The sequence below is a fragment of the Glycine soja genome, chromosome 16, assembly GCF_004193775.1.
Source record: "Glycine soja cultivar W05 chromosome 16, ASM419377v2, whole genome shotgun sequence".
Classification (NCBI taxonomy): domain Eukaryota; kingdom Viridiplantae; phylum Streptophyta; class Magnoliopsida; order Fabales; family Fabaceae; genus Glycine; species Glycine soja.
In genome coordinates, this window is record NC_041017.1 from 18,515,339 (window position 1) to 18,542,497 (window position 27,159).

General features: G+C 34.0%; 1 protein-coding gene across 2 annotated transcripts; it reads right to left on the bottom strand.

Annotated features, from left to right (window-relative positions):
* Positions 1–410: 410 nt before the first annotated feature.
* LOC114391100 (phototropin-2-like) lies at positions 411–27,159 on the bottom strand. Of its 2 annotated transcripts, XM_028352086.1 has the most exons (23): positions 26,974–27,158; positions 25,920–26,658; positions 25,538–25,720; positions 24,277–24,368; positions 23,932–24,202; positions 23,507–23,714; positions 20,040–20,110; positions 18,866–18,972; positions 18,562–18,611; positions 18,332–18,436; positions 17,412–17,471; positions 17,151–17,240; positions 16,305–16,381; positions 15,744–15,828; positions 14,982–15,062; positions 13,389–13,492; positions 12,530–12,579; positions 9,830–9,936; positions 8,686–8,805; positions 8,160–8,211; positions 2,122–2,234; positions 1,417–1,557; positions 411–853 (listed from the first exon to the last, which is right to left on the bottom strand). In XM_028352086.1, exons 2-23 carry the CDS (start codon positions 26,606–26,608, stop codon positions 737–739), a joined length of 2,973 nt encoding a protein of 990 aa, XP_028207887.1. In that variant the 5' UTR covers positions 26,609–26,658; positions 26,974–27,158; the 3' UTR covers positions 411–736. The 2 variants fall into 2 exon arrangements, 1 of the variants encoding a protein (XP_028207887.1); XR_003662063.1 differs by lacking the exons at positions 411–853; positions 1,417–1,557 and having other exon boundaries at positions 2,181–2,234; positions 8,651–8,805; positions 26,974–27,159.

Sequence of the window (27,159 nt, forward strand, 5' to 3'; positions counted from 1 at the left end):
CATCCGTAAGGGTGTTGCTAGATACACTCAACATTTTTTCATTTTTGCCCTTTACGGATGAAGTTGATCCATAAGAGTCATGAAGTTCATCTTTCAGGTTATTAGCATAACGTTCTAACCAAATGAGCTAATGAGCCAATTACATTATAAAATAAATAATGTTGTTATACATAACACTAAAATTTCTAATGTATACACTAAAATTTTTAATGTATATTTAATGCGCATGCAAATTTAAATAATAAATTTTATGACAATTAATTTTGATATAAATCATACGAATTATTTAATCCGTATATTTTTTTATAAATAAAAAATATTTACTATTACAAAATTTAATATGTATGCTATTTTAACTAGTGATATGTATGATATTTTGTGGCAATAAATAAATTTGATTACATGTACCATAATCAAAATAACTAGTAATATGTATGATATTTTAATAAGCCATATACAAAAGTGTATTATTGATGTATCGTCGATGAGCATATAACTAGGATGCTTGTTTCTATCGGAAAATGACTTTATTCAATGTACATTCTACTTTTCTGCTAATCCTACATAACTTAGAATTTGTTTGAAGTTGTCTATTGGCAGATCACATGATGGTAGTATTGGACCATAACCAAATCAACAGACACTATTACACTTGAATGACTTAGACCCCGTGATCGTTGCAGCATGAAATCAGATAAGATGCTGACCAAAGATCCTGAGTGAACAGTGCAAACCGTCAAAAAATATCCATATCAATAGAGCTAACTAGCACTCCATCATCTTCCCACTTTATATCCTTTGCCACGGGATCGTTTCCTATCAATTTAAGAGGAACATCTAATGGGGGTGGAGTCTGCATGAAAAAAAGATAACTCAGTAATTAATGCAATAATAAGCAGCTAACAACTTCACCAAATACTGAAAATATGATTTGAGAGGCTATATTGTTTTTATTTTCTTTTTTAGGTTGAAAAAGTTTAGGAGGAGCAGTAGCAGCTATCCCTTTCAAAGGTCAAACATGTCATAAGTCAGCATTTGATTTCACCAGTTAAACTTTAACCAATCTTAAATTGACTTTTAGAGGTCTTTCAAAACAGTAAAGGAAGAAGTCATATTAGTTCCTGAAAGATGCGTCATATTGAGTGACAGATTGATTATACTTGAGGTCCTTGAATGATGCATATTTTGTCAGCTAAAGTAGTCCCCGCATTAGAGACCATAGGGACTAATTTGCCTGATGGATTACAAATTCAAGAATTTGATCACCAAATAAATACATATTTAGGGACTTTGGGCATAGTTTCCATCATTTATGGCCTAAAATGACTGACGTATCTTTGAAGGACTAATTTTATTACTTACGGTAGTCAATATTTTTCTAATGACTGACTTCAAAAGAAATCACAAGAATATTACCATGTTGCGGATAAGAGGCCAATTGATTCCACGGAAAAAAGGATGTTGCTTGATTTCATTGGCACCAGTGGTTGAACCTATACGACTTGTTGGGTCTCTTTGGAGTAGTGCATTAATCAACTGCCTGGCTGCAAGACTAGCCTGAAAATTTCAAAACTGTTCAGTTAACGTAAGATCAAAACAATATGTCTCTGGATATCAGAAGAAAATACTCCCTCCCATTATAATTTTCGTGCAAGAAAAAAAAAATTGTCCCAAAATAATTATCATTTTAGTTTTTAATGTAATATTAATTATCTTTTTCCACTCATATCTCTTATAATATTAAAGGTGGACAATAAAATCTATAAATGAATTAATAATGATATAAGGTTAATTTTACAAAATTACTATTCTCTTTCATATATTTATTATTATTTTTATCTGTGTAAAATAACTTACTTAGGACAACAATTATAATGGGACAAAAGAAATATATTATTATTCACACCCAAAAATAAATTTGAAAACTAAGTACCTATGTATTTGAATGCTCATGCTTCTCTACATGTATTTTACTACCCATTATCTGAAGTTGGGGAAATGCATGTATTTTATGCAAAAACTTCTTGAATAAGACCTTCTCTTTGGAAAATGAATTGGATGGCAAACAACATTCAATAATTTTCAAGTTCAACTACTAATATCAAGCACTATTTTGTTTACCGGGATGCTGCTTGGAAAGGTAAGATCCTTGTGTAAGATGTTGGAAAATGTCTTCTGTCTATTCTTTCCTCTGAATGGTGTACGACCATAGAGCATCTCATACAACAAGATACCTATATTCAGAAGATAAGGAAACGAAATCGTAAATGTCAAACATCGGGCTGTGATAATCAAACGATGACTTAATAATGAGTGAAAAAGTAATAACTATTTTTTATGCTAAAAGTTGTTTGGTGAATGTGAGGAATATCATTGATCTTTAACATGCCCCCTCATGCATAACTTCTCTATGCACAAACATCAGTAAATGAGGCTCCATCAAAATTTTCAAGAAGCAATCATTTATTTTGGTTATCGCTAACAGAAATCACTAGCTAATACTCAGAATGGTAAACATTAATTCTATCCCAGCATGTAGAAACAAAATCATCTCAAGTTAAATTTTCCAGCAACCTAAGAGACCAAATCCTAACAAAATAGAGAATATCTTCATAAAACCTCAAATTTCTCAAAAACTAAAAAAAAAAATTGAATACCAGGTAAATGCAACTGATCAAATGTCCTGATTCTATGAATCCTGTTTAAATATTTTGTTAATTTTATGTTAGAACCCATTTGCAAGGCATGGCACTTGAGTCCCACATTGGAAGTACAAGATTCTAGTGTAGGGTTTATAAGACCTTGGGCTCTCCAACTACAATAGCTAGTTTTTGTGGTCTGGTTTTCCCAAGGTTCTTATCATTTTATCAATGATTATTCTCAAGTAAATTGATGACCTTGTTTTATGAAGCACCGCTTTAATTATTCTATTTTTTGCTGCCTTTTTAATTCAAGGCAAGCCTTGACCCGCCCAATATTAGTTCTACAGCCCCCAGTTAAAGACCGAGAAAGCCTTCACTAAAGCATAACTAAACCCAAACTTGGATGACATTCTCTTTTTGGGGTTCTCCTGAAAAAAGGAAGTTATTTCCTGGACAGACCATCTAATAAGGGCAACTGCGACGACGAAACCCCTTGCTTTAGCTTATCTAAAAGCTTGGGGCGTGTAGCTCTCCATACAAGTAAGAAAGTTAGTGCCGTGTAGCCCTAGGCGAAGAAAAAGAAAGAATAAGGAGTGAGAACCAAGGAACTCCAGAGAGGTTGATAGTAAAGTTACGCCTAAGTGACTGGTTGGTCAAATGTTTGAATTCGAAAACAACCTTTTTGCATATGCAAGGATAAGCTTGCATAAAATGACCCTTTCCCATACTTTCACATATCAAGGAGCCTTCTAGGATCGGAGTACGTTAGTGTTTTTTTTCTATATGTATGTGATAGGATATATATAGCAAAATAACCAACTCCAATAGTATTAATACGGTAATCCCAGCCTGTATCCAAGAGATTCAAAGCTGGGAATGAGGAATACAATAAGAACACGTAGAAAAAGCAAAGAAATGATAATAGGGCCATTTCGAGAGTGTCCAATTCTCTCCCAAGCCTTAACAGAATTCCAGCCTACCTCCCTCATACTCCACCTCCCACTTATATTTCCTCTCTTACTTTCTCTCCCAACAACTCGTGCACACCCCACGCCACTACTGCCAGGTATGCAAGTTAGTTAGGCTTTTCTCTCTCTTGCTTTTGATCCTGTGCATCGCACCTCTTGCGCCTCCTCACATATGTCTTAAATATTAAACTATGGGTCCTATCAATACTCCCCCCTCAAGACCCACCTTGTCCTCAAGGTGTAAATTAGGGAATTGTACATTAATTGTAGCAAAGTTCTCCCAAGAATTAAAACCCAACAATTTTGAAACCCATTTTTGCTGATCTTCACCCATAAGCCTTTGACCTTCCAAAAACCTCAAGCATTTTTTTTATCCATGTGCACTATGAAATGCCTCCCTAAGAGCTAGTCCTGCCATTTATGGATAGCTAGAATAATGGTCATCAACTCGTGCTCATAAATAGATTTATTTTGAGCCTTCTCACCTAAGGTCTTACTCATATAGGCTATTGGTTGCCCCTCTTGCATGAGCACCGCACCTAGTTCCTTCCCCGAAGCATCAGCTTCCACAATGAATGTTTTCTCAAAGTTTGGGACTGCTAACACTGACATTGTAGTCATTGCTTGGTTGAGATGCTCAAAAGCCATCTGAGCCTCACTTCCCCAGTTGAAGCTATCTTTTTTTAGTTGATGTGTAAAAGGCAAAGCTATTTTTCCATAATTTCTCACAAATTTTCTGTAGTATTCAGTTAAGCCCAAAAATCCCCTTAGGCTTTTCACATTACTAGGAATGGGCCAATGAACCATGTCCTTTATTTTGTTAGGTCTGCTGAAACTTCTTTTTCTGAAATCAAATGCCCTAAATATTCTAATTGACTTTGGCCAAAACTGCACTTCTTTGTGTTAGCAAACAACTGATTTTCCCTTAAGATTTGCATCACCAATTTGAGATGCTTCCGGTGATTCTCTTCATCTTGGTTGTAGACCAAAATGTTATCAAAGAAAACTAAGACATATTTCCTCAAATAAGGGTTTAGAATTTTGTTCATAAAGGCTTGGAAAGTAGAGGGTGCATTCATAGTGCCACTTCTAAAAGTTGTTTTCAGAATGTCTTCTCTCATGCGAATTTGGTGGTACCCTGATTTTAAATGTAGTTTACAAAATATCATTGCATCCACTATCTCATCTAGCAACTCATCAATCATTGGTATAGGAAAACTATGTGGTATATGTGAATGTATATCATGCATGTTTTGATGATGCCAAAGTATTACTTAAAGATGATTGTCATCATCAAAAAGAGGGAGAATGTGAATGAATATCATGCAGGTTTTGATGATGCCAAAAAAGGTTACTTGATGAGCATGAATTGAATCATGTCAAAAGAACAAGATCAAGTAAATCTAAGATAAGAACATAGTAAGTTTGTTTAAAGAATCTTAATTTGATTGCTTTAGTTTGGTCTCAACATCTTTAGTATCAAACACTCTTTTATCAAAGGCTAAATCAATTCAAAAATGGTAATAGATTATCAGACCGTGTAATCGATTATCAAAGAGTTTGTGAAGATATTTTTGACTAACGGCACAAAACTTTTTGAATTTTGATATGTGTAATCGATTACCAGAATCCTGTAATCGATTACCAGTAAAGAGATTTCAAAAAAAATTTGAAAAGTCATTGACTCTTCAGAAATATAATTGTGTAATCGATTATCAGTGACAGAAAATTTTTTTGAAAAGTCACATCTCTTCAAATCATTTTGAAAAGGCGCAATGAGCCTATATATATGTGTGTCTGACATCGAAAAGTAAGAGAGAGATTTTAAAAGAGAATTTAATTGTCAAATGCTCTCTAAACAACTATTGGTCAAACACTTGCAAATCAATTGAGAATTCTTCTAAGATCTTCGATTTGTATTATCATCCCTAAAAGAGAGAAATTTTTCTGTATATTCTAAAGACATTGTTGTGAGCAAGAGATTGTTCGTCTCTTGACTTGTGAGAATCCTGAGGAATCCCAAGGTATGTTCAAAGTCTGTAAATGATTTACAGAGATAGTGGAAAATCTCAAGTGGGTTTCTTGAAGATTGGACATAGGCACGGAAAGTGGCCGAACCAGTATAAATCGAGTTTGCATTTCTCTCTTCCCTTATCTCGTTTATTTTATTGAAACTAATTTTGTCTTGCACGTTTAAAGAACATTGGTTAATTTAGTTGTTGCTTCTTCTTCTTCATTCTAAGCCTATTATATATCATTTAAAAAGGGGGTTAAAGTTTGTTAGTGGGAAAATTTTAAAACTTAATTCACCCCCCCCCCCCCCCGCTCTTAAGTTATTGAGGTCACTTGTCCATTGGAAAACCCGTATGCAAATCTTTATAGAAGCCATAGATTTAAATATATGAAGTCATTGAAATTAGTCTCTTCATTCCTACGATGATAGTGAAAAATGCAACTATAGAAAAACCTAGAGAACAATGGGATGAAGATGAAAGAAGAAGGGTCCAATATAATTTAAAAACCAAGAACATAATTACTTCTGCATTAGACATGGATGAGTACTTTTGGGGGTGTTTGGTTTGACTGTTTTCTGTTTTCATTTTCAGTAAAAACAAAAAATAGTGATGAAAATGTGTTTAGTTGGATTTTTGAAAACATTTTCAATGAAAATGAAAACATGAAACAACCAGAAAATGAAAACAATAAAATTTCGTTTTCAGTGTTTTCAGTTCAAAATAGAAACCTCATTTTGGTTAAAATGAAAATGCGATGACAAGGAATGTAATTTTAAGCAAATCTAAAAATACAAAAAAGACAAGTTAATATATCATAAATTTTCAGTGTATTTATTTCCTAAAAACAGAAAATAAGAAGTCAAACCAAACATGTTTTCAGAATTTTAATCTTTTGAAAATGAAAACAGTTTTCAGAAAATGAAAACAGAAAATGAAAATGCAAACCAAGCACACCCTTAGAGTTTCAAACTGAAAAAATGCAAAAGAAATGTGGGATACATTACAAGTTACACATCAAGGCACAACTAATGTTAAGAGATTTAGAATAAACACTTTCACACATGAATATGATCAAGTAAATTTAAGATAATAACTTAGTAAGTTTGTTTAAAGAATCTCAATTTGAATGCTTTAGTTTGGCCTCAACATCTTTAGTATCAAACATTCTTTTATCAAAGGCTAAATCAGTTCAAAAAGATATTTTTGAACTGGTAATCGATTACCATACTATTTAATCTATTACCAAAGAGTTTGTGAAGATATTTTTTACTAGTAGCACAAAACTGTTTGAATTTTAATTTGTGTAATCGATTACCAAAATCCTGTAATCGATTACTAGTGAAGAGATTTCAAAAAACCTTTGAAAAGTCATGACTCTTCATAAATATAACTGTGTGTATGTGAGAAAACTTTAGAAAAATTGGGCATTGTATATCTGCTTAGTTGACATGAGGTCCAAAATTGGACAGGATCACTAGTTGACATGAGGTCCAATTGGGCATTGTATATCTACTTAGTTGCTGCTATTTTTTAATCTTATAACGGAACCAGTTAGGTGTATTTCTGATAGTAAAACAGTTAAGAGATAGTTGTCCACACCTAACTATAAATATTAGAGCTCTTAACATAGTTCATTAAGTAATAAATATGTACAGATTCATTGATAATCATCTTTTGATCTCACTCTCTATTCTTATCATTTTCCTGCACTGCACCTCATTCCCTCTCCAAAAGATGGATTATAATAATCCTTGTCTTGAATGAGTAAGAAACAAAATGTTGTTTCTTGCTCTACTTTCTTATAAATGGCCCAAGTTATTAGTAAACTCATACGGATATCTCATTTTGCTAATGGAACTTGGAGTTGGGATCTCTTGTCCTATAGAGATATGGTGTAGCCATCAAGTACGTATTGCTAACAAAAATACAATAAAATGCAGAAATTGATTGCCATTTGCTCAAGAAAAAGCTCCAGCAAGGATTGATTGTATTAAAGCATGATGAAATTGGAGATTAGTTAGCTGTCATCTTTACTAAAATAGAGAATAAAGTGAATGCTATATCTAACAAGCTATGCCTGACTGATATCTAACACATGACATAAGTGTGTCATGGCCTATCAACTTAGTCAATTCTCACCTTACTAGTTGATTTTGTGGGGTCGAGTAAGGCCCTAAGCCTTAATTTTAAGAGTTACAACTTCACCTCCCCCTATTTCTTTTCACATTGATATCAGCTATTAAGATCCCACCAGTTTTCTCAGTCATGACAATAGTATCCCTTCTAAGCTCTAAGAAACAAAGCCCTGTTGATAAGTAAAGCAACTGTGGTATGTCTGTTTATATAGAAGGCTGGAGAAAGGAAGATCGCAATGGTAATGAAAGCTATCTGTTAATAATCTCCTCACAATAGACATAGTCCTTAATGTTGAAAAATATAACCAGGAAGCTACAGAAGCTAATTTAGTTATCTATAATAATAATAAAAACCATGCTACAGAATTTGTATTCAAACAAAAGGATGGAAGTGCTTACCAAGGGTCCACCAATCTATACCGCTAGTATGCCCAGCTCCAGTTATAATTTCCTGATATCAAGTCCCTTAAAAACCTCAAAAATATGATAATGATAATAATGCATAACAACACATAAATAATAAAATAATTTTTTTGTGGTTATTATGTGTATTAATAGATTACGTTAAATGTCCTCAAGTTTGATGAAATCCCACTTGTTTCCAAAGTTACAAAGATCTCTGTTTTCTCTTCATTACAACTCTAACACACCCTGTTGCTTGTAAGCCATTTGGGCATGAAGCACAGACTACACACAAGTCCACCTACCTTTTATGAGAAGGAGGAAAGGAGAGGACAACGACTAGAGGATCATCTAAGCTGCTCTCATTTCACATCCTCAATTTTAACATGACAAACCTATTTTTGAATTAAAACCAGAGGATGTCTATGTAACTTTCAAAATGAGTGAGATTTAAAAATTAAACATCAAGGGATATCTCTTTCATTTACTTAGATAGTATGAAGCAAATTGTAAGTCACCATACTGGAGCAATGTATTCTTCAGTTCCAACGAATGAGTTTGATTGTGTAACTGGCTCTGCAACAAATGTTGGTGGTGGTTCACTTCGTGATCTTCTTTTACCAGGTATCGCTTGCTTCACAACCTGCAGGAAAAACTTTCAATTTAAGCATTTGACAATTATCAAGCTAAAAGATGACTCTAGAATATCAGTTCCTTTACTAACTTTAAGATGCAATCATAGATAAGTAAAAGGATTTTGGAATTGAAAGAGGAGAGAAAAAGTCAATCTTCAGAAATGGAATTTTTTATATTAACAAACTCAAGTGAAAAGTGGTTACAACTCTAGTACTATATATACTAGAGTTAGTACAACTGTAAACAACTATCGGCACAGCTATCATAACTGACAGACCAATTGTCAACTACCTAAGGTTAGTTGAGTTAACTTAAAAAACTAACTATGCTTAATAGTGTAGAAAGAAAAGGGAGTAATTCTACTCTAATACCCCTGGCAAGCTCATGAGGGATTGATAAAAATTTTGTCAATAACTTTGACCTTGTCCCTAAAGACAGTGAAGTTGGAAGGGGAGAGAGATTTGGTGAGGATGTCTGCATATTGATCGATAGTAGGAACATGAACCACTTGAAGTCTTTTCTCCATAACCTTTTCTCTTACAAAGCACAGCTGTCATAACTTACAAACCAACTGTCAACTAACCTAAGGTTAGTTGAGTTAACTAACAAACTAACTCTACTTAACAAAGTAAAAAAAAAAAGAGAGTAATTCTACTCTTCTACTCTAATAATAAGGGAATAGATTAAATTTCTTAGCTATGGGCACCATACAATTCAAGACATATTTTTCATGTAGCGATAGTTAAGAAAAGCATAAAGAAAATTAAATATTCAAGACATATTTTTATGACTCTAAAAGAAGAAAAGCATAAAGAAATTCTTTCCTTTTTTAGAAAATTAAACATCATTAAAAATGTATCATATTTTTTTTCCAAAAAATTAAACAATAGAAGATTTAAAGCCTTGGGTATTACTTTCTCTACAAAAAACTATATCATTGGAGACGTGTGACACCAACGAATTTCAGTTGGGTCAAGAATTCCCAATAATTTATATAAATGGACCATTTTTTCAGGAATGAGGAAACATACCTGTGGTTTACAAGATGTCATATATGATAGATCAAAATCAGCTAATACAACATGACCATCCTTCTGAAGTAAGATATTTTCAGGCTTTAAGTCACGGTAAATTATACCTAGACAGATTCAATAAAAGAAAATAACATTCAGATAACCTAAGAATCAATATCTATTTTTTTCCTCTCATTATTGTGCATAATAAAATAAAATTCTACCAGGACAGGATGCTTCCTGAATAATCACATGGAATATGTCAGCGTGGCATATCAAAATTGTAAAAAAATTAGGAATGGTATGATTAAACACAGATAACAAAAGAAGAAAACCTTTAACACTGCTGAAATACTTATAAAAATTGTAAGAAAAGAAAAGCTACCCTGAATTCAACAACAAAACCCTATCCCACTGGCTGAAAAGCTACCTTGGATAAAAATTTTAAAAATTATGCTCTGACCATGCTTCGGCAATAACACCACAATTTTAAAGCACCTTACTTCATTTATTCTCGTAACCACTATATTGTATGGAGAAAAAATTCTTCCAAATTATGTGAAAAGATGAAATGTAGAGGCAGAATACACTAGCAGCATCAGTTACCAGTTTTCAATCTCGTTTAAGAATGGAAACATCAGTGGGAAAGTCAAATCCAAACAAACTTCAATTTCATCGAAAAAATGCCCTCACATAGCCCAACTAAAGGGAGCAGCAAAAAAGAAAGAATCCCCATCTTATCAAAACTGCTTATCAATACAAACTTCAAAGTCTGTGCTCATTTATTGTTACATGAAAATATCATTTTATAATTTTGTGGTGAAGTTGTTTTAACTGCTTATTATTTGATCAATTCCCTATCAACTTATTTCCTCAAAGGTCCATTATACCATGCTCCTCTATGTGCATTTGGGTGTATTGGTTTGGTTCGTGACCTTGCTCCTGGTTAAGATAAGTTGCTTGCACATGCTATTAAATGTGTCTTTTATTAGATATTCTAGGTTACAAAATAGATGTCATTGTTAATATCATATACAAATGTTCAATGTAGTGTGATTTATAAGGTTTTACCCACACCTTATTTTTGTCCAGCTCTACCTCCCTTGCATGTACCGTCACAAGAATCACTAGTTGTCCCATTATAGAAGCTTGCATATATCCACCTCAACACCCTTCTATTAACTCTATCAATGCCAACCACAGTCCACAGGAGGTCATTCCAGAGCATGAGGTAGAAAAAGATTCATGTGAATCATGTCTTGCCGATCAAAAAAAAAATGAAACATGTCCTACTCCAACAGCTTTTTTAACAAACCTGTGAAGTATGTTGATGATCTGCCTACTGCTCTTTGAAACTAGAAATCCTCACCCAATTTATAATTTCTTTATCATTTCTCACCATCACGCTATGTTTACATTTCTTTCTTGTCTACTATTCTCCTTCCTAAAGCAATGACTGAGACACTTTCTAATTCAAGATGAATGCAAGCAATGATTGATGAGATTATTGCTCTTCAGCACAGTGGCACATGGGACTTAGTTTCCCTTCTGCAAGGGAAACAACTGTTGGTTGTTCATGGGTATAAGCCATAAAAGTTGTCCCAGATGGTTAAATTGACCATATTCAAGTTTATCTTGTCGCTAAAGGATATATAACTCAGACATATAGCTAGGTGGTCAGAAGTGAAGGATCCAGTTAAGCTGTAACTGTGCAAGGGTTTTTATTTTAAACCCTTGAGGTGAGACGCATTGAAAAGTTCACTCTTCAGTCAAGAAAAGAATTGAAATTATATCGTGTTTTTGTATTAATTCTAATTATTATGCAAATATAAGAATCAAAATTGATAAAGCGATTAAACTGTAAATTATGCTGACTGCCTCTGATAAGTGGCAAAGAACCAAAAAGAAAAATTCATACAGCCACAGAACTAATAAGCCAAATCAATGCAGCATGTGGCATGAAAAATGAAAACAGAGCATGGCATCTAGAAAGCAGTAAATTCAAGTTCCAAAGCTTACAAATTCAAAAACAGAGCATTGAAAGAAACAATAAAATCAATTAAAAAACAGTAAGTGTGGCATTAAAATTGCCTAAATAGGTATAAAAGAGGTGCCAAAACGTGGGGAAAAAAATAGAAATGAAAAAATTAATAGCATGTTTGGTTATATCACAGTAAATAGCTTATTTTCAAATGCTGTCTCACAGAGCTGGCAAAAATAAGCAATTATTTCTTCAAAATATGTTGAACCAAACATATGCTAATAGTTGCCTTTTAGTTCAGGTGATGCTGACTGCTAGCCTCATCTGTTTTACGTGACTTCAATTGTTAAATGGTTCCTTGCTGCCAGTCTTTTAAAAAACCTTAAACTTTTCAATAGCTGGCCTTTTTGCTAAATGATATTGTAACAGCTATCAAGCCATAAGTGGGTCAACTAGAAAATGCTATTGATCATCATCCTTAAGACCAAGTGATATTAACAGTTATTGTAGGACATCCACAAGTTTTTAAAAATTAATTACTTTACTCACAAATAGCACACCACAGAAAGAAATCCTATCAAATGTAATTTCAACTTAACAGTGAATACCAAAATACCAGAGAAAATTATATGAACTAAATCCATGCACGGAGTATACAGATTGAAGATATATTGAATAGAAAAGTGCTTAAGAATGTAATATGAACTAATCAAATGAAGATATAATGAGCAGCGTACCTAAACAGTGGAGATATTCCAAACCAATGACAACCTCTGCCGCATAGAATCTGGATATGTAATTGATAAGGTTAACAAAAAAATGTAACAGTCTGTATTAAATATATAAATATGTCCATCATTTTTATTAGATCAATTTAGAATGTCGACGATGATGTATGTAGTTAGTAGTCAATTCCATCAGTTATAGGATAGTTATTAGCTTATTATGTGTTATTGGGCTGCACCTATCTTCCACTGTTCTTTTTTTCTCAGTATAAATAGAGACAAGGAGACCAGCTTTATTTATCTATTAAATCCCATTCTTAATGATATATAAAATGAGCAGGTTAGTGAACTTTACCAGCCACATATTATTAGTCACTTGGTTGCAGAAGATCCAATACCACATTAGAATTAAGAATGAATTAGTTCTATCTAAATCCCAAAAGCTAGAGCAACTGGGGGAGGATTGCCTATGTTTGTTTTGGTCATATACTTGGCCAATATAAGGATACATAATTAGGTTAAGTTAGTCGTCAATCCCTTTGATCCAGTTACTGTAAAATGAACATAAAGCCTCCTTGATTATACCTTTTACTTATTCTATAATTAATATTTATTCATCTCTTTGTATGTGATTGAAGCACGTGGTTTCTGCATCTCTCTCTCTCTATAGAAATAGAATTATTTAGGCACCAATTTGTTTAGAATGAGATGATAGATTTCAATTCTAGCTACTAAATGATGACTTCATGCATATCTTACTGAACATCTAGCACAATATTGCAGACAGGAATCATCTACATAAATATTGAAAACTTCAAGTAATAATACGGCCCAAGAAAGTTGGCCGAGAAAAATGGGAAATCAATAGTACCTCGCTGATTCTTCTTTGAAAATCTTCATTGGTTGCTTGTCAAGCAATGCAAACAACTCTCCTCCAGGAAAGAAGTCAGTAATCAAACATACATGTGTAGGAGTCTGTTGAGATAAAGAAACTATCAAAAAAACTGCTAACAGGCAACTCAGTGGGGAGCCCTAATCATTAAAATTTGCGATTCATGTCCACGTGGGAGGATCAAACCTCCCCTAGGCCACCTTTCTGCTACCTAGGAGCTTGGACCTCCAATTAACACACACACACGCCAAGAAAAAACCTCCTTTAGAGCACTCTCTTCCTATGTTATGGTGGAAAAAGTCCTAAAAGGATTGGATGATTGGTGATTATGAAAAATAGTCACTAAACAATCATACATTGGATGTGTTGTACATCATAAATTGCATTTTACTTTTTGTACACTACATGAAACTAGTCCTTTAGGACTTCCCTAAATCACATATTTTTTAGTAATTTTGTAGGTAATGGTTTTAAGGATTTCATCAATTTATACCAAATTAGCTTTGAGAGTAACATATAGGAGGAAAACAATGTTGTTAATGGCGGATGGCGTAGCGGAAAATGACGGAAATATATATATATATATATATATATATATATATATATATATATATATATATATATATATATATATTAACAAAACAATAGATAAAAAATAAATATAAATAAAAAATTTAAAAAACAATGGATTGTAATCAAATAAATTAAAAAAAAATTATGAGTTCACACAATAATCAAGTACCAACACCAAATAAACTCATTCAAGAGTTCAAAATAAGATATATAAAAAATGGGTGTGTCAAAAATAAAAAATGGGTGTCAAACAGAAAAAAAAAATAGAACCAAATATAAAAAATGAGTGTCAAACAGAAAAAAAAAAAAAAAAAAAAAAAAACCAGAACACGTGCATACTTTCGTTGTTGTCGCCGCAGCCGCCCTCGTCGTCCATTTGTCGTGTGCGTCGTGACTCGTGCATCGTGCTCGCGTGCGTCATTCTCGCGTGCGTGGTGCTGCTGCTGCTGCTGCTATGCGTCGTGCTGGAGACTGTTGTTGCTATTCGTGCTCGCGCTCCGAATCTCCTTTTGCAGGCGAAATTCGGGTAGGGTTGGGTTGGGTCAGGTCATCCCAACACGTGTTGCGCAAAATTTCAAAAAAAAAAGTGTTATTCCGCCATTACCGCTATTCCGCAACGACCGTCATGGCTATGGCGGTCGCCATACGAAACCCGCAACACCACCACTATTTGGTGGCATTTTTTCGAAAACTCGCGACGCCATACCGCCATAACCGCTTTTTAACAACACTGAAGGAAAGAGAGACATATTAAGATAGTAAAACAGGTCAGAGTCTTTTAGAAGTATTTTACTTGTCAACTCCAATACATGGTACAAATAAAAAGATGATACGACTCTTTTCATCAATTACTAATTGTTCAAAAAGATTCTTCCCCATTTCCAATGGACAAGAGAGTTACTGCTGAACGGATTATAAGTTGTCTACTAGAACAATATGTAGATCACACTTTACACTTCAGTCGTTGCTCGGTTCAACATACAGATGTGTTATATTTACCTGAAATGAGGTGTATAGTGTTGGAAGAAAAGGATGATCCAATAATGATATAATCTCTCTCTCAATGCATGAGCGGTGAACCTGTAATAATAAAAACTTCAACACACAAACTGAGGTACATGGTTAAGTGTTTTTCTTTTCAGCTTATGTTGGCAACCGAGAATACATTAGAGCCATCTGTTTTGAGAAGTGAGAATCACTAGTTCATCTTGCAAATATCAACATCCATTATTGTGCTCTGTATAAATTTTCAAGCCAATTTCTTCATTTATATTTTCATTTTGAAAACTAACAAATAAATCATATTTCAATGCATTCATTACCTTCCTTTTCATGGAAGGCATGTATATTGTAAAAATTATAGGGTTTAGACATAAAATGAGGAGAACACATAAAGAAAATCTAAATAATAGAATAATAGGTTATTAGATGATATGGTGTGTTGAAAATACAAATTTGTACACCTATTTAGTCTAAGAACTAGATCAAGTACCTACGTAGTAATAAACAAACCCATGAATTCATAGCAATGGCATGATACTTATTCCCTATTTTCTAACAGAGATTACCAATTGGTCATAAATATTTAGAAATTATAACGATTTTAATTCGCATAGGTGAATAGCTAAGAAAAAAATGAAAGTAAAAAACAAAAAGCATGTATTACTAGAGAATATATATCAAAATCCTTAATTTCAATAGTTGATGAGAAGTGCACATAAAATCTTTAAGAAGAAACTAGTGACTTTTACATATCCAGACCTTATTACGATTTAGCATCACAGACTTTTCCATTGCCTTCATTGCATATAGTTCACCAGTACCTTTGAGTTCCACCAAATGAACACTGTAGCACAAAACAAAATGTTTCCTTTCTAAATTAGCAGAGCATTTTTTATTCTATGATACTGAAAATTTTAAGCCATAAGCCCACAAACAGAAAATAAAATTCCAGTGTAGAAAACTTGGAATGAGAAAGAAAGAGTCATAAGAAACCTTGATCAACATATAGTACATGAAGAATGTTTTGATTTCAACAAAAAAAAAAAAAATCAAAAGGAGTAAGTAAAGGAGCTTATTCAACATAAGATTTTAGAGGGGAATCATACTTCATAGGCTGCCGAGATCAAATATTGGTCAAGAATCATCTTCATGAGGTAATTTTATTAAAGATGGTTCTGAAATAGGAATTCTGTTTTGTCCAGTTATTGGAAAGCTAAAACCATTTAGCCAAAGTGAGAAGCAAATGGACAAAAAAGCTATTTCTATTATGCCTTTAGGCAATGCAAGTTGATGACTGAAGTAAGCAAACTCAACTGTTACCTGCCAGTGTCTCCACAACCCAACGGCCTTATGGGCACAAAATGTTGCAGGCCAATTTTTTCACCTCTTGCAGCTACCTGAAAGAATCAAAGAAACAAATAATGAAAACAAGGAAATATTTTTAAAACAAACCAACACAATCATACATATTCAAATTTAAAATTGTGGCAATCATGCCTCCAAACCAGCATGGTAAAATCCCTAATTACTGAAAAAGCAACGCAAATAATGCCAATAAACATTTCCTGCAGTGACTACACATGAATCAAACCCAATCTAAAACTAAATCCTAGGTAAACCAAATATCAGAATCACTAACTAAGGCTGAAAACTCAGAACCACAAGGGTTATTGCATCAGTTATCCTTATTTATCAGGGACGGATCTGGCACCTTATATATGTATATGTGGCTACAATGTATCAGAATTCAAAACCTTAACATGTTTTTACAGTTATGAATCTTCGCGTATGCATGCTAGCTTATGTATATGACAAGATTCATGCTCAAAGGTTCTGGGGGCAAGTAGTAGACCACAGAAGAAAGGGGGAAACCTTCAGATTAGCGTTTAGAGATCATATGATTCAAAGTGTCCAAAAAGAATTAGCAGGAGAATAACACTTAAAGGAACTCCCAAGTCAGCATGCAACAAACCCCTATGTATCACTGAATGGCAAAAGTAGAATTTTAAAGATAATTATGTAGAGTGAATCAAATATCTTTTGCATTTACTTCATAAGGTTGTTCTTATACGTAACATTTACATTAAATAAGTTTAACTAGGGAATACTATTATAAATATTTGTATAATTGTCATGACAAAGGAAGTGAAATACATAAATCGGTACCTTTTGTATCGCTATCCAAGAAGGATTTTCCTTCTTGTGAGGTCGTGGAAAGACGGGTTGGGAATGAATTGCCCACAAATCTTCTGGTCTCTGCAACATAAAAGATTCATACGACATCATTAAATATAACTGATGAAAAACACCATTCCACCCTTCTTCAAATGACACAACTATGAAAAACATATAATAATGCATTCAAGGAAATCTGAAAATGTATACATAGGTAGGGTATTGATAACCCAAAAGGAATGAATACCTTACCAAGTTGGCATCCGGAAGTTCTCGGACAGCTTCATCAACATTTTCTGCTGTGGCTTTCACCTGATATGAGAAACAAACTATGACGATAACCAAGTATGTAAAGAAATTTACAAATAAGACGAACTCAATTCTAAGACAAATCTCATGGTGAACAACGTTCTATCTTGAAATCAGAAATACATGTTAAACTAATAATAGTAGCAGCAGATTCGCTAACAATTCCCAGCTATCTGCAGCTATGACCATCATAAAAATAAAGCAATTTCATATTTTCTTATGTCTCCACCGCTACCAATCTAACAAAAATATTTCTTACATTTTATAAAAATTCTTAGATAATAAATGGATGAAGATGCATATACAAAGTAGTAAGTACTAAGTAGATGTGTCAGATATGAAAATTTACAGAATATGAACAACCGTGCTAAACCTAGCATTCATTTCTACTCTTATTTTCTAGGTGATTCTACTCTGGTACTGCCAAATATAACTCAATAAGCAGGCATTTTCTACCAACTTCTACAGTAAAACAAGGAATAATAGTACTTGCGTGGTGGGAAAAGAAAGACCACAATTGACAAATATAGACCTATGAACAAGTTATGCTAATCATGGAGACTATAGAACAAGAACACAGCAGCAAAAAATTTCATTGGTTGGACTTGGACATACTATGCACTTTGTCTTCCATAATATTTAAACTGAAAATTTTGCTATTGAACAATGGTTATGCTAAATACGTATTGAAAGTATTCAAGAAAACATCTTAATAAGGGAACTTTCTAGTAACTTAAGTTATGTTAACATGTAGAATTTGCAGATTCTTAGTTTTGCATATCCCAAAGTGAAATATAAAAACAAAGCATCAAAGTATCTTGAACCAGTAAGTACAAAGCTAAGACTGAGAAGACAATACTCACCAACTTAGCACTTTGTTGCTCAGTTGTCTCAGACAGGCGGTTTTTTAAGGGTTCTACATGATCACTTCCATCTAGTTGAACACCAATGAAGTATTGAAGTTCACCCTAAATACAAATCATTGAGAATAACATTAGAAACTAGAAAGGGGGGAAGACAATATATAGTTTAATAGATATTGAATGTTTATGTTCAAATTATTTGTTTTCTAGCATAACAGTATCACTTTCACCTTTTGGTCACGCATAGGTTGCAAGTGAAACAAATTCCAGAACTTTTTTCCTACATATTATAAATTAAGAGTTTAACATGTAAACAATAAAATAAAACAAAAAGGTTAAAAAAAACATATCAATATCTTCATCAGTCAATTTCCACACTACTTTCAAAGTGCAACTTTTAGTAAGAAAAAAATGAATAAAGAAAGTTTTTTATTGAAAAAAGAAAAATACAACGAGGAGGAAGGACAAGTCATCCTCCAATGAAGAGAGAGAGAGAGCGTCAGAAGTATAGATATAATTTGACCAGTTATTTACCACTCTTAGTATAGTTTATCAACTGTACAGTGATTTCCCTTTGTTCTCTGATAGCATCTCTTATCCTGGAAACAGTTGCCTGATCTGTTTCTGGTCCTTGAAGAAACCTATACAATGGATGAAGGGAACTACCATGTCACTGGCCTTTCAAACAAAAGCTTGCAATGTCATAAATACAGTGTCATAAAATTGGTCCTCTGTCTAGCCGAGAGAAATGAATATATTGAAGCCCTTATTTAGGGACTAATTTTATGTTGCATGATAGATGTTACAATATATGATAATATCTTATCATATCCTTGATCACCCTTCCTATTTTCTCATCATCTCTTAGGATTGGTTATCATATTTCCTTATCTTATCATTTGTTCCCCTAATTAGCTAGGATTATGATTAAGTATAAATAAGGGTTAGTGCTTTAGGTTTTACGAACATATCAAACACATCACTATACTGTAATACATCTCAATTAATACCATATCAGCCTGTCATTCTCTTTTATCTATCTTCCACCCTCTATATTTAAAGCCATGGATTTCAACTACAGAGGGACTAAATTGATCTCAGTTTGCATTGTTGAGGGCTAAATGAGGGTTGTTACTACTTTTGTAGCTCAACACATATACTCTTTACTTGCTTACGTTCCTTCAGAACAAAAGTTTACTGCTCAAGCTATGTTAAGTACTAATCATCAATACATTGTAGGATTTATTATGATATGGACTTTCGCTCATGGACCTAAATTTTTCATTGAAGATTAAAAAATGAAAATAACAGAATGAGGATCGTTTATGGCATGAATCTTAGCCCATAAATATGCTATCTTATCGCATCTAAGTTGAGCCATCCTCTTCTTGGGTTACAATCTTCGGGACTTTGAATCCATAGTCATCTCATGCTTGCTTTTGGCACTCCAAATAAACTAATCTTTGATTAGACATATATTTCCAAATAATAAATTTCTAGGACTAAATTGATGATGTATTCATCTTTGAAGGACAAAAGAACATTATTACTCAAAAAATAACCTTCCACCACAATAGAGGTGATTATACTAAAATGACAACTGATCTAGTAAAAGTGGACAGAAATCCATCAGAGGATTGTTTCTAAAAGAGAAGTGAGCACAGAAGAAAATTAAACTTTTTGTATATGAAGATAGTAAAATTTATACCGACAATTTCGTCCCAAAATTTCTTCTCGTGTATATTCCGTAAGTTCAAGAAAGCTATCAGATGCAAATATCTGCACAGGAAGCAACAATAGTTACTTAAAAGATATTATCAATAAACAAAACAAGTCTTATATTCTAGACACACGTGATACCTGTCTGTTTTAATTTGTGTGAATGTGTATTCCAATGGCTACTACCATTTCCAGCAACTACTATATGATACGAGCAGCAGACTTTTCTTTATTTTGTGTGTGTGTGTATAATGGCAGCAACAAGATTTGAATCTAGGACCTTGTGAAAACTAACCAACCCCCCTCCCCCCCCTCCGACTACTAAGCAGATCCTAGTGGGTTGCATTGCAGCATTCTTCTATCTATATCCTAGTTATTTTGTTTGCAGTTTGCACAATTTTAAATTTTATAAATAGTTCATATATAAGATTCTAAATGGTCAACATGCACAAACCATCTAAGGGAAAAAAAGAGGGTAAAGGACAGAGAAAACTAAGGACCTCTTTGGTTAATTCTTCTTATAACCATAAAAGAAAAACAAATATAAACATTTGACAAGAAAAAACTTATCATTAAGGACCTGCTTTGCACGTAGGCATTTTATAACATCAATAGTATTTTATTAACATAGGAATTCTGATTCAAAACAACTAGCAAACGATCTTTTATTAATGAAGAAAAACCAATTAGCCACTTGACTGATCAATAACTAACCACTGCATAACAGAATTAAGACTCTAAAGATTAATAGGCTTTTCTCCATAAGAATAATATAATAGATTATGAAATTTTCCATTATGAAACAAAATAGAAATTTTCCTTCAGTAAAAAAGATGGTAAACACAGTGTATTGTTCTTCAAGGATGAAGAATTTGTTGAAGTGATGAAGACAATTTTACTGGAAGAGAAGAATATAGGCAAAGGATAAAGTGCCTTCCAAAGGCAATCAGTTTTCTTTTATATCATTGTTGTCAAACACTCTCCCAAAAGCCTAAGTTGTTATTATTAAATTTTGCAACACACCCCCATACCTTGCCCAAAAATTTAGCTTTTGTTTAAAAGAATGGGAGCGAACTAAATCAAATGCCAAATCACATGGTTGTAGTGGCTTTGACTCATGTCATGAACCAACTATCCCAAAAATTTAAGCCACTAGGTGAATATATATGAATAATGAATTATATATTCTAAATGCCTAAAGAGAATGTCCCATTGGCTGTTTATTTATAGTAACAATGTAGAAGGAATTTGGAGGTATGGGATTCAGACATCTCCATGGTTTCAACCTTGCCATGCTAGGGAAGCAAGGCTGGAAATTATCCACCAATCCAGATGCTAAATACTACCATAATGGAGGTTTCTTGGATGCCCCTCTAGGGCACAATCCAAGCTACACTTGGCGTAGCATCCATGCTTCAAGGCTTTGATCAAGGAAGGAATGAGATGGAGGTTAGGCAATGGACCCAACTGTGGCTTTGGAAAAAAGATAAGTCCTATGTTTCGTTCTTACCACCGCTTGGTCTTGAATTTATGACTGTTAACTCTCTTATAGACCATGAAAATAATAGCTGGAGAATGGATATAGCTGCACAAATCCTCAATGAGGATGACATGAATGATTTACAAATGGTGCCTTTGACTAACACTCATGATAGTGATCGTCCATGCTGGAAATATAGTGCACATGGAAAATATACAGTCAGATCAGCCTATCATCACTTAATGGACAACATGATTTGCAATGAAAATCTCAAAGTTAAAGGTAACTGGAAGCTTGTATGGCAGCTGCCCCTCCCACCTAAAGTCAAGCACTTTCTATGGCGTACATTAAAATGCTGTCTCCCTACAAGAACCAGGCTGCAATCTAAAGGAAAGGAGTCCATTGCACGAGTCTTCTTTGGCTGCCAACAAGTTAGAAACGTGTGGGAAGAAGCAGGAATCTAGAACCAGGTTAGTTTATATATGAACCATGCAGAACCAGCTATGGACTTAACTTTTCACCTTCTTGAAACCCTCCCCATGGAGCTTAAGTGTAGATTAAGCATCACACTTTGGTGCATTTGGAGATGCCGCAACCACAAAATATAATACTCCACCTCAAATATCATTATCACATGCGATTCACTTTCTGTTTGAAGGACCAAAGTGAGAGATAGAGTTCTCTAGCAACTCACTCTACATTGCCCCGAATGAATCTGCTCAAGATCTCGAGTGGTGCAAGCTTGTGGCGGGATTCCTTAAAGTATATATTGATGCAGGAATCTTCGAAGAACCAAATCTCTTTGGTGCTGGTATTGTACGTGGTGTGTGATGATCAGTGAAGGTTTAATTTCTTAAAGCAAAAGCAGTCCATATAAACGGGAGACCCGATCCAAGAGAAGCTGAAGCTTTGGGCTTATTTCATGCAATTAAATGCATGGAGGAACTGCAACTTGAGAATATTATCCAAGAAATAGACTGTAAAACGGTTACTGATGCTTTATCTTCTAGGAAAAAAGGCATAGATTAATTTCATTGTATTATTGTGAAATGCAAGTCTCTATTAGCAACAATTTCAAACTCTAGGGTGAGTTTAATTAGGAAGCAAGTCAACCAAGTTGCCCATTCCCTTGCTAGGGCATTTAGGTTTCATGCTAGCAGCCATGGTTTTGACCATATTTCCAATCGTATTTTTTATGCTATTCTGAACGAAATGCAATAAGTATATTTTTCCACACAAAAAAAAAAAATCTAATCTCTTAATTGTACGGATAATAATCAAGCTAAATCAATTATAAAAATAGTAACTAGAAAACTAAATCAACAACGTAAATAATGAAAACATCATAATGTAAATAAGGAAGCAATAATATCAGAATGATATATTAACACATATCAGAATCATATATCTCAACAGTATTAATATATGTACAGTGTACTAAACATGTGTCAAGGATAAATCTCCTAGAATCTTCAGTTATTATTTGGTATAGGACTGAAAATGGTTATATATCTTTAACACGTCCCTTCAAGAATCTTTTGGACTAGAAGCATGGAGAATGCACTAGTCACTTCTATCTTACACTTTAGTTAAACTTGGTGCATGTTTGGAACTACATTCCCCAACCAAAAAAAACACGACAAATGAGCCTTTGGTGTAAAAGCTAGAACTAGCTGCTTCAACTTTAATGTGGCTTTCCGCATCCATAATCTGAAGTCAAACATGTTATATTAATCATTAACAATGGGTATGGCAAAGAATGAAAGCCTAACCAACTTGACCATACATTCTCAAATACTATGTCAAGGACAATCTCTCCAAAAGCTTAAGCTAATTTTGTGATCATCCAAAAATGCTACTATATATATATTTAACGAATAATATATAAACTAATCAAGCTAATTAAGATTAAAATAAAAAAGGCAACCTATTTCTCCAAAGAAAATAAAATTAAAAAAAAAAAAAGACTGTCTTACAATTGGGTTATCAGGAAGTCTAGGATCAGAAATCACAAAGTTCTTTTCTATCCTCTCCAATGTGGTTGCTAGATCAATTCCCTGCCTTATGTCCCTCTCTCTTAGTGAATGCTCCAAATTGTTAGACCACTCTATTTCCTTGGTCATCAAAACCTCAGGTTCAACTATGGACTTCTCCTCTGCAGAACTCAGAGATCTCCCTTTTAAACTATAATAAAATGGAAAACATTTCACGCACAAATAATGAGTTTAAATGTGTAAGGGAAACATTCTTCAATAAATCAATAGGAGATATATCTTGTGAATCAAATGTATGCAAAACACAGAAGCTTTCAATTCAAAATATATTTTTTAGCAGTCAGTTAAGTAAGTATAGTTCAAAAATGAGAGCTGAATTTTGTCTAAACTATAAAGAAAATAAATACCCCTTGAAAGAAATCCGTCCTGATTGTGATGTCCTGCTCTTATCCTGACTAGAACTCATGCGTTGGATGTAAAGTGGAGAAGCTTGTCTACCAGGTGTGTTTGTATTCCCAATATCAGCAGACTTTGGCAAAACAAAATCAAAATTGAACTTCTCTTGTTCTTCAGGCTTGGCAGCAGTATCACCATTCCTATCATTAATAATTGATTTTGGGTCTTTAACGGTTTGGACAACCTCAGTGATAGAACCCAAAGCTTTCTCCTTTTGACGAGCTGGTAAATGATATTAAATGATTACTTTTAAAGTCAGAATATCACATATTACTAATAATGGCTTAACATATTACCATCATAACGAATTAATGACTTAGGTAATCCATTTGGTCGTAATGCCTTTTCATTCACGCCTTCTGTATACTTGCTCACTTCAACCTGCATTCTGTAGTAATAGATGTATTAAGCAGTAAGCATATTTCAGCTGTTACTAATACTAAAAATTGTTAGATACTTAGAACTCACATTCAAGATACAGCCTTTATCCCTAAAAGAACATTTCAAGCTTTGTTAATCTTAGAGTTTGTATAAGGATCATTACTGTTTTTTTAACATTGCTTTCAGTTTGATTGGGTGCATGACTTGTTTATCCTTTTCTTTTAAAAACAAAAAATAATCAAATGTACTAAACCTCATTCCAGATAATTTAAACCATTTGAACCAACAATTAATAGATATAAGAATAAACCAACTTCCTTTATAGTTAAACAAGCCACAGTAATGATATGCCTAGCAGCAAAAGGATTTAAGTTTTGAAAGTAAAGGAAATGGAAATGATGACTAAGCATTGTTAAAGACCAAATGTGTGTTTTGTTTCTCATTTCAAATATCCCAAACCATGTTTTGGACAAAAGATTGTCTCTTGTAGTTTATGCCCAAACTATTGTTCTGGAATTTCGTACCCCATTGCCAAGAGGCTCTTCGCTATGCGAAGGTATGGGGGAGGGATGTTGTACGCAGCCTTACCCTTGCATATGTAAAGAGGCTGTTTCCGGATAAAAAACTTCGTACCCCATTGCCCAGAGGCTCTTCGCTATGCGAAGGTATGGGGGAGGGATGTTGTACGCAGCCTTACCCTTGCATATGCAAAGAGCCTCTGGGCAATGGGGTACGAAGTTTTTTTTATTGTTCTGGAATTTGAGACAGGAAACCAAACACCTTATGAATCTCCTGAAAGCTTCAATGGTTTTGGAAACACCCAAGAATGATTTTACATCTTTAGCACATTCCCTCACACAAGTGTCCTGTTGTTCGAAAATTTTACATAATTATAAAAAAAGGGGTCTCTAGGATTGCACTGCTAATCACTTTATCTTAGAGGCACTCTAATACCTTGTCAAAGACACATTGTCTTAAAACTTTGAGCTGTTAAGTAAAGTTCCAAGAATGATTTTATTTTTCTAACATGCGTTTTGCTTCACACTTTTGGCTTAGTTAACATAAAAGCAAAGCACAGCTGTAGTTAGCCAATTGGATTTCCGTTATCATGTGAACTTCAGTAAAAATGACAAGTCAATATACATAATTTAGTGATCAAAACAAGGTAGGACTGACCCAATGAATTTGATAGTATTGCCATGGTCATCTTTGATGGGGGTGATAGTGAGAAGATTCCAGAATGGAGTTCCATCTTTCTTGTAGTTTAAAAGTCTGCCACAATAACTTCTTCCATTTCTAGTTGCATCCCGAATTTTGGCCACTTCATTCTTGTCGGTCTCAGGCCCCTGAAGAAATCGACTGCAACCAGAAATCGGCTGCTTGATTAATAACTAAATTTTCTAGTTAATTACCTTCTAAGACTCCCACACAACCTAAAATTATCATAAAATTTTTCCATTTGCACAGTATGTTTTGTTCAGTTAACAGCTTTTCATAAGGATGTAGACTAAAACAGCACATATCTTGCTATGTATATAAAGGCAGGGCACATGCTCACCAGTTCCTTCCAATAATCTCCTTTGAAGAATAGCCTGTCATAGTAAAAAAGCCACTGCTGGCATACATGATTGGGCAATCTGGTTTGGTTGCATCTGAGACAACAAATGTCTGTTGCAGCGTCGCCAATGCTTCCTTCAACTCTTGCGACACCCTTGGAAACACCCCTGATGATGACTCAGATCCGTAGTTTGACTCCCCTGACGTCCGTGTCGGTTCAACAAATCTATCTGACAAGTTTCTGCTTCTGTCACCATCAAAAGAGCCACTTGTATTCTCTCCCCCTAATGCTTTGAAATTCCCCGAGTTCACCACAAGACCCCATTCAGCAGTTCTCTCAGCTATGTTTGCTTCGGTTACAATAGAAGACGACTTCTCGTTTAGATGATTCCTCGAGTAATTATCTTCGCTTGTACTTTTATCCTTTGTTGCTGAGTTGCCATCAACTGTGAAACCAGGCTTCTTTGCAAATGCCATCCACTTGTTGATAGGTTCCTTACTGTTTGCAGAATTAGAGGGAACAATTACAGAACCTCCATCCAATCTTACAGCTTTTGCATCATCTTCCACTCTTCTACTGTTCTGCAGTCCAACATTCTGACTGTCTCGCATTTTGAATATTGGAAATGAGTCTGCCTGATCACTGCTGGCAGCAGGATCATTCTTAGCAGACACTTTCAGTTTCTCCATTAATGAGTTTTCTCTGTTGATTAGTACAAACTAAAAGGTACCACCACCACCTACCAAAATTTTACACAAAAAAAAAAAAAAACAAATATTCATGTTCAGTCTCACTATGTCTGAAGTAATAGTCATTCAGGACCAAATCATGCAAGTCATACAGAAACTTTCATTAAATGCAAACAGGATGAATGCAGATATTTTTATTATGGGAGCAGGGTTCCATTGGAAAGACAAAAAATTAACAAGTGTGCCTATGTAGATATATACTATGTAATAAATAACACATATAAAGAACAATCAAACTGGCCAAAATTCAACAAATCCTGCAGAAAACAAGAAAGAGTTTCCTTCGACTGAAAGTAATCTCTCACAGTCTCTTTTTGGGAAGAGAAACATTCGAACGTGAAGACTGGGCCTGAAGAAGGAAGTGACAGAGCCTAGAAGCTTAAAAATAGCCCTTTGTCTTGCCTCGGTTGGATAATTAACGTTCTTCTGTACTGTGTTTCACTTCATGTTCCGCCTCAAACAGAAAAAGATAACGTTCGAGGTTCACATAA